The sequence below is a fragment of the Squalius cephalus genome (assembly GCF_949319135.1).
Source record: "Squalius cephalus genome assembly, chromosome: 7".
Taxonomy (NCBI): domain Eukaryota; kingdom Metazoa; phylum Chordata; class Actinopteri; order Cypriniformes; family Leuciscidae; genus Squalius; species Squalius cephalus.
In genome coordinates, this window is record NC_137128.1 from 26,023,094 (window position 1) to 26,037,233 (window position 14,140).

Below are 14,140 nucleotides of genomic sequence, written 5' to 3' on the forward strand. Positions count from 1 at the left end.
AAGGTGTAACAACAATCAAATGACTAGACGTATAGAACTCCCGCTAAATTTTTTTCTGGCCAGCCTAGTGCAAATCGCTTTGTATCTGAAGGGCTACGCTGAACCCAGCATTCCGCGTCCGGTCTGAAAGGGCCTTTACGCAGCAAGTTTGAGCTTCCGCAAGAACCAATGAGGTTTGTTCTTGCACGTCAAGCAGGTTCGGTTGAGCTGCTGTTTATGTTCGCTGATCAATGTTTATATGTGAATAAAAGCCTAAATTCAATCTGTTCATCATATAAAGCGATTGTGTTTCTTTAAAATATGGACAAAACTGCTCAATTCATATGGATTAGTTTTACGACAGAATTTTTTTTTAGGGGGTGAACTAACCCTTTAACTAATATTATTGACATAAAAATGCTAACTTTTACAGCGTTATCATGTTGAACAAATGGAAACTGCATGTAGAGATCCAGATAAGAAGTGTTTGGAAGCCCCAAAATGTTAGTAAAACCTTCACAAAGTCATTTTCTGCGGGCAGAGTCCATTTGCGTGTGATACTAATCCCTCTCTTACCGTGGTCCCCCTCATAATCTTCTGTACTTTGCCTTGGTGAGCACCCTGATCTGGGGCAGTGCAGTTCAAACTCAAGGCTGACAGAAACAATTAGATCATGATAAAAACTAAATTGATGAAAACAAAAATATTAACCTAGTTCATGGTTCTTCAGATATTTTAACATTATATATATTCACATATGTAGATTTCTTTAATGGAAAACAAGACAAAAACACTGAGGAATCTAATTTTTGCAGTGTAGTACACAACTGTTTATGATATATTTATTAAATTCATCTTTGAGAGTAAACTACAAAGTAATGTGTGCTTTAGGACACTTTTTCAGTGTTTGTTTCTAAACTCCTAATTGTAAGTTACATGCTGGCTGAGTAAATGCAGATAACACAGACCTCTGCACAGCTGGAAATGGTTGGCCAAAGGTAAAGCGTCTATTTACTTTATTTGGTTTTTAGTCTGTCCTATCTAATGATTATCTCAAACATAGCTGTTTGACTGCGTTGTTGTATATTCACATTGTTAGTAGCCCAAACGAAAGAGAATGATGCTTAAACTAAGTGGAATGGCATGCAGTTTTGTGAGCTGCATTTACACAGCAAACATGTAAACACAGTAAATAGTAAAGACGCAATTCTGTGATTGGTTGGGATGGGGGAGGGTACAGAGAACATCTCTCTGATTGGCTAGAATGAGCTTTTTTTGTTTACTTGGTAAACATTTATGCATATTATAAACTAAAAGAGGACATGGCAGTAAACCCCAACAACCAACACAAATAATTAAACAATCAGAGAACACCTTCCTGAAAGTACTGAGCATAGAGAGATGGAGGGCACTGTTGAGCAAGCTGTCCAGTTTAGAGAAAAGGGATATTACTATGTTCTAATTTTATCATGCGTGTTAAAATTATGATTATATTGCTCACTTTAATACTGACAATATGTTTTAGATGCATCCCAGCAATAAAAACCGGATTTGCTGTTTGCTAGTCAGTTGCAGGTGATAAAGAGGGGAGGGGCATTCTCATTCTAGAGAGCATCTGATTGGATAAACATCTGTGTAGTGCAGAATGAGTCATCAATAGTTTTTGGTCAATTTTCCCAGATGACAAAGACTGTACGTTATGCAAACGTGCTAAAGGTTCATTTTAGAAGTTAAATTACTTAAACTGACTTAAAAACTAACAGAAATGGAATAAAACACATGTCTCATGTTATCATGAAGTCTTTAAGATTCACAATCTGATAATCGGATTAAAATACCTACTCATTGGTGTTCATTTTGCCTCTTCAAGTTTTTTTGTCTGATTCTAGTATGCTAAAAGAACACATCCCATACTCTGTGATAAGCAGGTTAATATTTACTGCAACCCTGAGATGAACCAGGCTACAAAAGAACCAGGAGTGACCTTTGCCTCATTTCCATGTTTTGTTTTCCCTGTCCTGTTCTGTCAGGATTCCTCTCCTCATCGAGGTTCATTTAAATGAGAATAAACTCTCAAAATACAACTTAAAATACAATTCATTTCTTTTAAAGTTTTAAACATTTGCAAAACTTCAAGAAAACAAGCCTCTAATTCATTTTTGAAATGGATCAATTGCATGAAATCAATGTCCTACTATGTTTAACAGTTTTAGCAAAGTAAAACTATTTTCTTGCAGGAGAACACCAGACAGTTTAATATACTATTTGCAAGTTGCTAAATGTGAGTGCGGAAACACAGAAATCAGGTTCTAAAATAATTTTGTTCAAAGTACTGAACTCTTAACATAGCTAGGATTATCAGACATTAGTAAGGGTCAGGATGGTGGACAGGCACGTTCTCCTCAAACACACTGTGTGTCTTATTTTCTAAGAGCTGGAAGAGACGGGAGCGGCCGAGTTTCTCCTCCTGAAAAGACGCCATTTTGCTTCATTGTCTACACTGCCTCAGGACATTTTGGGAGAGGCTGCTAGAGATCTGCATGAATCACCTTAATCCTGTCGACTGACAACAGTCAACTTCTAGCATCTTTCAGCTAGCATGACTTCATAACCTGTTTTCAAAGAATCCCATTGTAAAACAACTTTTAAAGGTACCAACACATTATGAAAGCTCCACTGAAGTATAATTTGAACCATCAGATGATACGGCAAGATCTTGTGATAATGTGCCATGAAGCACTCACTAATGAGATTGATGTGCTGGTGAATGAGTGTGCTTTGTAATCACTGTCATGTTGCTCCAAACCATGATATTTGTAAAATGTTAAAGATCCTACCCTCTTTTTTAAATATAATGAGCTCCAAAATGACATATAGCACCAAATTGGTTCATATGACTTATCATAATGTCTTCTGAAGCTACATTGTTTTGTGTGAGAAACAAACTAAACTTGAAGTCAATAACCTGCAACTAAATGATAATATTCCAATTCAATAAACTGTTAATCTCCAACTGGATTACTGAATCAATGAATTGGATCATTCTGATTTGTGAATGAATCATTTAGTTCTTGTGAACTGGCTCAACGGATTCATTAAAAAATGACTCAAATTCCATTGTGCTTTTATTTATTTATTTTTGCCATTTTTCCAAGAATCAGGCATGACTACTTTTCGCTTACTACTAGGGTGGGTCACAATTTACCGATTAATTTTGAACTATTCCTAATACAGTTGCTATCGTATGGACTGAACAAGACGCAGACTGTAGAGCCATAAAGTCAATTGGATTATTTTTGATAACTTAAAAGTGCTCTTGTATCATTTTGAAGCTTCACTATGGCAAAGAGTGTGCAGGATATTCTTTAAAATTTCACCTTTTGTGCTTTAGAGAGAAAAACAGCACCTTTTGTGCTTAAAACAGCATGATTTTTGGGGGGATATTTTTGGTTGAACTAACCCTGTAATTCCTTTGTTCGCCAAAAATTGGGAAAATTCAAGACAAATCGATGCAAACAGAGCTGCAAACCTAGACTTGGAATTTACAATGACAAATCTATGAAGCTGACAAAATATGTCTCATGAAGTCGTTCTGTATACGGAGACGCTAATTGAGGCTCTTTGAAGAAAGGCACTGAACTAACAGCCCAGCCACATCTGTTTCCCATTGCACATCGCTCTCAGAGACACAGCTGGGACATTTCTCTGTGAAGCTCTCCTTGTGCTTAGCGAGATGAGACTGTATGATTCAAAGTCCATGCAGGTTAATGCGACGATGACATTGGTTTTTCAACCTGCAGTGCACACCTAGATTTTCCAGTGAAATAACTCCTGCACTCACAGTCATACAGAATGAGTCCCTCCCTCGTCTCATGAATCACTACAATCAACTGGAACAGAAAGTTAAAGTCACAGCTTTGTCATGAGATTTCATAAAATGATGCATGACGTGACACCACTCACTGCGTCATTAGATTAGTAGAGTTTCGTAAAAAAATAAATAATAATCTTTACGCTCATGTCAGGTCACAAGTCAACTTTTTCTGTCACGTTTCCACAGCAGAAATTTGACTTTTAGCAACTCCTAAATGCACTACAAATGGATTAGCCACAGGCATATTTTCATATCTTTCAAATGTTTGTTCATTGCTTGAACACGAAACTGGGAAGTCTGAGGTACAAAGAATGCTAGTACAAGACAAACTGGTTCCACAATGTGACTCGACCTGCCATCTTCTCGTTTCTGTCTCCCTCCTTCACTCCTTAATGTGCAACAAGAGCGTTTCTTCAGCATCTCCGCCTCCCTTCGCGGTGCTCCCTCTCTAGAAGCTATCAAAAATTCACAGACTGTGGGCAACTGCCAGCTGAAAAAACTGTTTAGTCAGCAACAGAGGCAGGGTGGGAGAAGAGGGGCGGGGGAAGTAGCAGAGGGAGGCAAAGGAGGAGGCCTGCGAAGCCGTGTGTGATTCGTCTTCTTTTGCTCTCACAGACAAACATAAAAAAAAAGTGAAAGGAGTCCCTCAAAAAGGAGTGTTAGCAAGTTAAACTATTTATGATTGTGGTAAAACATCACAGTTTGACTATTATGAGCTGTTTGATTGACTATCAAATAACTTAATTCTCAAACTAACAGGGTAAGGATGCAGTACCTATTGTTTCTATCTTTTTCTAACTTCCTCTATCCACACAGGCTGCTCTATTTCCTGTCATCCACGTCCCACTTGCACCAAAGCATTTTCATGAGGACTCAGTTTCACTTTTAGTTTTTCTTTACTACACTATTATAATTTAAAAAGTAAATAATTTAGTCCAGAGGTTCCCAAACTTTTTACTACGAAGGACCAAAAATCAAAGAGAGCCGTGGAAAGAAAGTAAATGTTGCATTATATCCAACTATATTAAAGTGTACATTTAAAACTCTTTTATATTCTCTAAATTTCAATGCAAAAATAAAAAAAAAATATAAAAAAAAATAAATTAATTAGAAATGAATATGTGCTTTAATTGCATGTTTTTTCCTTTTTTTAATTCTCTTTTGTGATAAGCCAAGACGAGCCAAATCAAAGGTCATCAGGGGCCAACTTTGGCCCACAGGCCCTGGTTTTGGCACCTCTAATTTAGTCTCTTCTGTCCCAATGACCCACTGTGCATTGTTCAATACAGATTTTTTGAAACTATACAGAGTCTATTGTAAACAAGTAGCTCGTTTTCCTAAAAGCAGAGTTGTAACTGTTTGTAAGGCTTTGTAAAACACTGAAGACCAAAACATCAAGTAATATGAACAGTCCATTTGTTATACCTTAACTAAACAAGGAGACCAATGACCAAATAAACAGTAGCATTAAAGGGACAGTTCACCCAAAAATGTTAATTTGCTCACCTTCATGTCACTCCTGTAAGACTATTTCTTATGCAGAACACAAAAGAAGGTATATTGAAAAACATCTTTCATTGTATGGACAAAAAAAGTAACAACATTTTTCACTTTTAGATGAAAGAAATTCATACAGGTTTGGAATGACATGTTAATTAAAGTTAACAATGACCAAACTTTCCTCGTTTTTGGGCGAATTATTCCTTCAAAAGAGTCAACCTTCAACATCCATTTCTCAGTTTGGCCATAAATCAAAAATAGTTTAAAGTCTGTCTCTTAAATTTGAATGAAACATGCACATAGTAGCATCCATCTGCAAACTAACTTTCTTAAGCCCCACAGGTACAGTGTCTCACCCCAGACCCCAGGACCAAACCATGCTTCCCATACCCTATGAGGGAGAGGGAACATAATCTTATCTAAAATAGACAAGTTAAAAATAGCTCCAGAGCGAAACAGGATGCCCATCTCTACCCAAGGATGAGTGAACAGAACACCCATCACTAGGGGCAAAAGGCTTGGTGAGGTGACCAACTAGTTTCTCCATCCAGTCCGGGACTTCAACAGACTAGTCCCTCTTTTACATTGGGCAAACATTTCACGGTTTGGCATGTTTGTCAAAGGAAGTTTACTAGAGAACCCCCGAGAGTTGATTTTAATGAATTTATTTTAATCAAGATTAATCAAGATTACCGACCTTAATTTCCAAGGCTGCATCTCGATATTCCAACAGACCAAAATAAAAGCACAAAACAAATCCATCCACTCAACAGGTCTGTTTGTTGGGCTTTGAGACTCTTTATATACTTTAGAGTGTTTGAATACAAAGTGGAGTAAAAGCTGATGGCCCCTTTCTATCACTATCAGCACGGCAGCTCTGATGATCACAATGGGTTTCCTCTATTCAACTCTGGCGACTCCCTGCTGAGGACAGAGGAGATTACAGCCCAGACCACTGGTTGACTGTTCACTAGAACATGCCTTTGAATTTTCAATGGTCTTCTTGCTTTACGCGTCTGAACAAACACATCTCCACCCTACATCAGCCTGCATTGTGAGAACAGCAGCTACTGGGAAAATGAGAAAAGGAGGATTTGGGTTTTAACCTCGCCTCTCTGCATTAAGAAAATGGTAGACGTCGATGATTAAAAAAAGAAACGTAACATTTATACAAAGTAATAGAGAAACAAAGTAGTAAAATATTTGCTTAGGTGATGAAGCAACACGTTCTCATCCTGGTTCAGTGCACATTTACAATGGCTTAATCTTTTAAGATCACAATGCAATTGCACAAATGATTGTGACTTATCATTGATTAGCAAAGTTTCTCACAATTAAAATGTGATAATTATGGGCTAAATTAATTAGCGTATGATACGTTCAATTCAAACATAAAACCTCCACATTTACAGACTCAGTATAAAACTATATATTGCTTATCAGATCATTTGCTAGAAATATTATTTAATTCTATATTTTGTATAGCCTATGGTCTCTCCGGATCCCCTGGAGTACCTGCGGGTCCCCCTGATTGTAAATGAATATCATAGCTTACATGCGGTAGGTCATCATAAAAACATCTTTGTAATTTATTTCCCTCTGAGTTCACAGTAGTACCTTAAGAGTACAAATACTACTCTAAGGTACTAATATGCAACATCAATGGTTAGCCTAGATAAGATACAAAGTGACAAGCTGTTATAGTCTACCGCAAAGGTAAAAAACAAAATATCATGTTTTCTGACAGTGCAGAGGATGAAAGTTACTGTACAAAACAACCATGCTGTAGTTAAAAGTCAGCAGATTGAGAGGACTGAGCGAGTGAATGATGCTGCCACTGCAGGCCTTCTGGAGCCCAGTGTTGAATTTGGTAATGGAATGTGAACTGCTCATCTGGATCTCTGCACATTCTGCTTCTCCAAAGAGACGCGAGAATCATCAGAGGATGATGGGAGGAGGAAGGCACAAGCACAGCCTCTATCGAAACACCCGCACGAAAACGATGCTTCCTCCTAGTAATTATAGTCATCCAATCATCAAATTGAGATGACTTAAATGGTATCATCGTTGTGGCTGCTAAGTTCAAATATAAAAGCCAACTTTTCTTGTGGAACTTTTCGTCGTTAATCTCATGCAATAAACCCAACCCAAAGATAGTCACGACGACAGCGAACTTCCTCCTTTAAAACTTTTGACATTCCCAAGCGTTAAGTTTGCAAAGTGTGACAAACGAAACGATGAGGGTTTTGTGAACAATAATGTCTCGTCGAAAGTCGAAAGCGCAAATAAAACGTAAATACAACATGTCCAGACAAGGTCAAAATATAAAGGGAAGCGTGTCCAACCCCCCCACGAGTTAGCCTCGTTCAAAGTTCTGATGTGGATGCTACGGTTCACTGTAAAATACTCACTTTTGATGACAATATAGGTGCGAAACATTTTGTCAAATGGGAGATAAAGCCATATTAGCGACAGTGAGTTAAGTAAACTAAGGTAACTTATGCTGGTTGAATACATGTGCGCTGGTTAGACGCGAGTGAATTCCTGTAGTCAGGCGTTCAACCTTTGGATGCGAGAATGAAACGAGGAAGCACAAACCCTGTGCGAGGAAAAAAAAAAAAAGTTCGGACATCATCTCAACATCTTCGGCCTTCCAAGTTTAAAAACTTCCGACAAAGTCTCCATCCACCAAAGTTTGCAATCGGCAGGATGGAGAACGTAAACAACAACAACAACACGTAGAAAAGTGCTCGATACTTACGCTTGACTTTGTCGGGGTTGGGCTGATTGCGCTGAGACATGGTGATGGTGAAAAGAGATGATGGACTTCGAAAAAAAAACTGCAAACTTGTTCCGGAGAGCGATCAAAATGGCGTATTTGAGGATGTGCAAAGTTCGCCAACTGGATACTTCTCTTCGCCCACTCTGTTAGCTCCCTAAAGGAATGATGGCCATCGACACTGCCGACGAGTGAGGGTCAGAAAAGTCACTTTTTCCTCAAAGTGTGTTCCTGAGCGCTGCTCAGTGAACGTGATAAGTAGACGCATCACGTGTTGCTCTAGTCTCCAAGGGGACGTGTGTTACTGAGGCTGCCACTGGAGTTCAGCTGTGAGCATCTCTACGGGAGGGGTGGAAAACTTTACCCCTTCAGCCTCATCCAACTGATTATAGATAGATAGATAGATAGATAGATAGATAGATAGATAGATAGATAGATAGATAGATAGATAGATAGATAGACAGACAGACAGATAGATAGATAGATAGATAGATAGATAGATAGATAGATAGATAGATAGATAGATAGATAGATAGATAGATAGATAGATAGATCTGTAGTGTAACAAAGTGTGTAACAACAACATTTTGTTGGCATACAAACATTTTGTGATAGCCTACATAAAATGAACTATTTATAGCCTAAATAACGCATATTTATATCGTGAAAATAATATAGCCTAATAGTGGCTATTTTATGTTCCGTAAACGATATAAAATTACTGAAAAGGTAAACGTGATAGCGACGGGACCCAGTATCACTATGTGTGAAAGGCAACTGATGATGCAACACACCTCGCGCTTTGGCGCCTTCTTTCTATCACAAGACAAACACCTGTTGGTCGTCATATACTATGATGGAGCATCCGTCATCTAAAAAAATACCGTGGAAGGGCATTTCATTGTTTCAGAGACAAATGATGAGATAAATGTCAAAGAAAGACGAAATAATTTTAGGCAACACCCCATTCTATAGGTTTTTCTGTGAAAATCGACAACAGCCCTGTGTAAATCCTGCCTCTGAATATAACTCAGTATGCAAATATATTAAGAATAAAGTCCTTTTAAAGTTTTGTCTAAGATATAGTTTATATTTATATATTTCTAATATTTTTGATTATTCACTGAGCAGATACTTTTGTAAATAAAAAAAAAAGTTCTGCACCACCATGATTGTAATTTTTTTTTTTTTTTTTTTTTATCTCCATGAAGATGTATTTGGTTACAAAAGTATAGTTTTTGGCATTAACTAATTAAATCGTAGAAGAGTTGAGATTAGGCTGTTTATTATTATTATTATTACTATATTCCCACCACCATGCTGCATATTTTGCTCAATTTGAGTGAAAATTACTTTAAAATGGAGTAAAGAAAAAATAAATATATAAACAAATAAATAATTTATGACAGATGATGCTTCCATTTCATAGACGTTATGGTGAGGACTTTACTAACTTTTCAAAACATTTATCTTCAATCATCATTATCATTGCTTGAAATTTGCATAGGCTAGTTAAAGGGATAGTTAACCTGTATTAGTTTCCTTTGGGGAGGGTGGGGGCTATGGAAGTCAATGGCTACCGTCAACTGTCAAACTCATACAGTTTTGGAACAACTTGAGGGTGAGTAAATAATGACCAAATTTTCATTTTTGAGTGAACTATCCCTTTAACTCATACAAGCTGCATTTGTCTGCATAGATGTGTCTCAAAATCTCTTTTAGTGGTTTAAATAACCCTTACTGGGATAACTATAGGCTACCTGAGAGGTGTCACTCACAGAAGCAGCATTGGCTCTGTGAGTGTATGTTTGTGCTGCCACTAGAGAGCAGTCTCTGCTTCACCTTATGTAATCACATGAGAGTGACCTTGTGTTGGTACTACGTCTCTGACCCACAGTGACCTGGATAATTGCTTCTGGCCTACGTGGTGTTCTCCATCCTGCAGAAAACACCAAGTTCCTTTGTATTAACATGATTATAGTCCCCTTTTTTAGCTTTATTTTCTTTATTGTTTCATTTAGACACATTTTTTATTAGCTAATATTCACAGAATTAGAAAAAAGAAAAAAATTGTTTGCATAGAATGATATTTACAAACTCTAAAGTGAAAACTGAAAAAGTGACGAGGTTGAACACAATGAATGTGTCATTCAAAATGATGCTGACAGCTCAAGGCAATACAGCTATCCGGTAGACTACGACTCATATCTTTGTTGTAATGAGTGTGAGAGCGTGTGCTGATGCACGTATTTATGATCTAATATTTGAAATACCTGTGTATGGGCATGTGCTGTGCGTCCCATAGCCTTACACACAATAAGCCTTATTTTTTTGACAACAGTGCCATCTGATGGCAAAGGATATATGTGCTGCTTAAAAAACTCTATCCTACTATTTTATTCAGACAGTTTATTGTGGGGGGCTTTCTTTTATCTTATTGTAGTGGTAGTTTTTGATAGTCTACTGTATTATGGTTTATTGTATAGTGTATAGTATTATGGACTAGAGGCAGGAAAGTAAGGGTGAGAGAAGGGACATGGGATCTGGATTTGAACCAGGTCAGACTCGAATTGGACCCCCTTGAGTAGGCTACATTTTAAATATTTGTACTGGTCCGTCAGAAATATATATATATTTTTATATAAAAGGCTGAATTTTGTTGTAAAACACTATAGGACAATAGATATGATATGATCATATATGATATGATCTCTAGGCTATAGCTATCATATCATGATCAACATGCTTATGATTAACATAATTACTAAATGCTCCCAGATTGCATTAATCTTCAAGATTTTTGCAAATGGAATGTAGCCTAAATGCACGTAGAACAATCTGCAGTAAATTCCTGAAGGCTAAATTTAGTTAATGTTGTTATGTTGTTTCAAATATTGATCGCTTGGGAGCGCGTTCTTTCCCATAATAAATCAAATCGCGCACTCCTGACTCTGGTACCCGTTCAGGCTATGCTGTAGCCTAGGAAAAGAGCACTGAATAAAACATGGATATGTTTACAACATATATGCATGATTCGTCACGTAAGTTCCTCTTAGAAATTCAAATTCTGATTTCACTTCATTTGGGTGACAAAGGATTAACTTACTGAAGAACTTAGGCTAGGCTACTACTTTTTTAATTAGAAAATAATTCAAACGTTTACTATCAATATAAATTATGGGATGCTTTTACTGGAATAGCCTATATTTTACAGTGGTTCAAATAAATATGCAGTATGAAATAAAATAATTTGAGGTTTTGTCTGTCAGGTGCACGCTTACGTCATCATAGCGCATGAAAGTAAAGGGGGAGTGTAAGAGTAGGTGACATCTCTATTTCTCTACAGTCTACTTTATCTCTATCAACCGGTTTGGAGTTCGAGACATAAGTAGCCTATAGTTTAATTCCCCTCGAAATGCAGCAGTTTCCTGATGAGAGGAAGTAGGCGCTTTCAGACCTCCTCCACTATTAGGCTAATCTTGTTAATCGTAGGATGGGAGTGACTTGGACCGATAAATACAATTTCGTACTTTTCACATTGGAATTAGGTGAGTCAATTTTTTTTCTTTTTTTTTCAATTGTAAGTTATTGAAAAAGGTCAAATTAAATAGTCTAACTTTGCACACCCTTCAGGTCAGTCGAAAATCTATTTTCATTTAATGTAGGCTAATCTTTGTCTAGCTATAGCTACTTAATGTTTCTGTGATGGTACGAGTTTAGTTCATTTTGAGTGTTTAAATTGAGGATTTTATAAATTCCCTTTAAAGGAAAACAAGTTGTGTGTATTATTCTGATTCTGTTGTATTTCAGTTTCATTGGTACAGGCAGCATGTGCTGGAGAAACATGTGAAAACGTATTTAAAGGTTTCTCAGACTGCCTGCTCAGTCTTGGAGAAAACATGGTGAACTATCCCCAAGAGCTGGATGACAGCGAAAACCTACAGACCATCTGCTCGTAAGTACACACTGTCTGCAATCATTTCTGGAAGAAGCTAAGCATTTCATATCTGGTGGTCCTTCTCATCATGTTTTAGATTTGACAAATCTATGAGTTGAACTCATGCCATCCATGACTCAGACTCACAATATATTTCATTTGCAAGGAATAAAACAGATTGTGCACCTTGTGTTTATCCTCATGCAGATATTGGAATGACTTCCACTCGTGTGCCTCCACCGCAATTGCAGATTGTCAGGAAGGAGCGGGACTTTGGGAAAAACTGAAACTGCAGTCCCGGAGCTTGAACTATCAGGGAAGCTTGTTTGAATTATGCTCCGGGGATAATGGAGTATCCAGAGTTTTATTACCAATGGAACTGAAGATACTGCTGATGTGTTTCACCACTTTAGTGGCTTATTGGCTTGTTTTTTGAGTAAGAAACCTGAAGACCTGACCTCAAACAAGTTCCTAAATGGATTATATCCCTGTTTCTCTTCATCTGAATCAATTCATGTTTTGATGCACATAGACTTCTTGGCAAAAAAAAAAAGAAAAAGAAGAAGAAGGAGGAATTCAGAAATGACTTTCTTAAATGGCCTTTTTCCCCAAAAAATCTGAAGACGATTTACTGTACAAATCTTATGAAAATATCTATTTTAAAATACAATTGTTTTGACCATTGGTGTGTAAAAACAGCAAACATTCTGGACCAATAATAGAATTTTTGTTTTATTATTTAAAGCACGCCTAAATTATCTGATAAGCACATATTTAACAACACATAAATATGAGTTTTTATGTGTTGTACCCCCCCCCCCCCCCCCACCCACCCCCGTACAGCAAGTTACTTTAAATAAAATAAACAGTGAAATGCAAGCAATTCCACAGCACTGTATATTTTTCTATGAGGAGTTGCATTGGCTTATTTTAAAGGTATGGAGCCTCTAGCGTTTTTTCCTCTTTAATGACTGCAGAAAACCTGAACATCTGTTTAAAGCAAGACACACACACTACTACATATTAAAATGGAGGGAACGTGTTCGCTGGAATAATAATGGCAGGAGAAGCGCAGATGCTCTCTTTCCTGTAAATCCCAGCCCTTGAAATAGGACCACGGCCTGGTTATTAACACGTGCTGCACTGACGGTCCTAATCGTTCCCTGCAGGGATTGTGCGTTCATCGACTCATGCACATCTGTCTTTCTGTACAAAATAAAAGCAGATCTGATACAGTCACTTTGAGAGTAGAATATTCTGTAAGTGTGATACGATGTCTGTGAGTGGAAAATGAAAAAAAGAGTTGCTTAAATGATTCAATCAATATCGTTTGCATCTCATACATGCAAACGACTTGTCTCCGCAATGTACATGCAAGATCCAGAGCAGAACATATAAGTAACTCATAAGTGTTTAATAATTTAGGGACTCTTCCAGACTCAGGACAGCATCATAACACAATAAACCACTCAGATTGGCACGATCGCTTAACATGTTTTTGGCAGTAAAACTATTTTCACTTGGAGATTTTTATTGCAGGAAAACATTATAAGCTTGTCCCCTCTCTGAAAACATTTGATAAGACAAGGTGGTTAATTGTACATGTCATAAAAAGTTTAGTATAAGGGAACGCCTCTGATGATAATCATTATGTGAAATATTCAAGGCGTTGTCAGAACAGATGATATAGCGGTTGATATCTGAGGAGTCAGAATGTGCTCTTTACAAACACCTGCTGTCTAGAGAAGACATTAATTCTCAGTGTAGATGTATTTAAAGACTGTCAAACAAGTCTGCATCATGCAACTGACTTTATGCTTCTGTATTATTGAGCAATTCCTCTTCTGTGCATCACACATTTCTTTATATGCAAAATACTGAACTACAGCTAATCACTGTCGTGCAGAAGGCCATTGTTCATGTCTGAATCTCACTCCTCTTCAGTTTTATGGCTACGAAAGCAATGAGTCAAGGCTCTTTCTGGTTGTTAATAATGCAGGAGGTTGTGTGAGTAAATGGGGCAGGCGGTAGATCCTATGTGGACCCTGTGGAGAAGCAAGCAGCAGGACAG

General features: G+C 37.4%; 1 protein-coding gene across 3 annotated transcripts in view; it reads right to left on the reverse strand.

Moving 5' to 3' along the window:
• Window positions 1-8,413, reverse strand: part of rreb1b (ras responsive element binding protein 1b) — a 35,424-nt gene extending 27,011 nt beyond the window's left edge. For 2 of the 3 annotated variants that reach the window (XM_079875171.1, XM_079875170.1), the window contains exon 1: window positions 8,115-8,287. In XM_079875171.1, coding sequence (XP_079731297.1) covers window positions 8,115-8,154 — 40 coding nt within the window. In that variant the 5' untranslated portion in view covers window positions 8,155-8,287. Of the gene's footprint in view, window positions 1-8,114 lie in introns of all 3 variants that reach the window. The other variant, XM_079875172.1, reaches the window with a different exon arrangement.
• Between the last annotated feature and the right edge of the window lie 5,727 nt (window positions 8,414-14,140).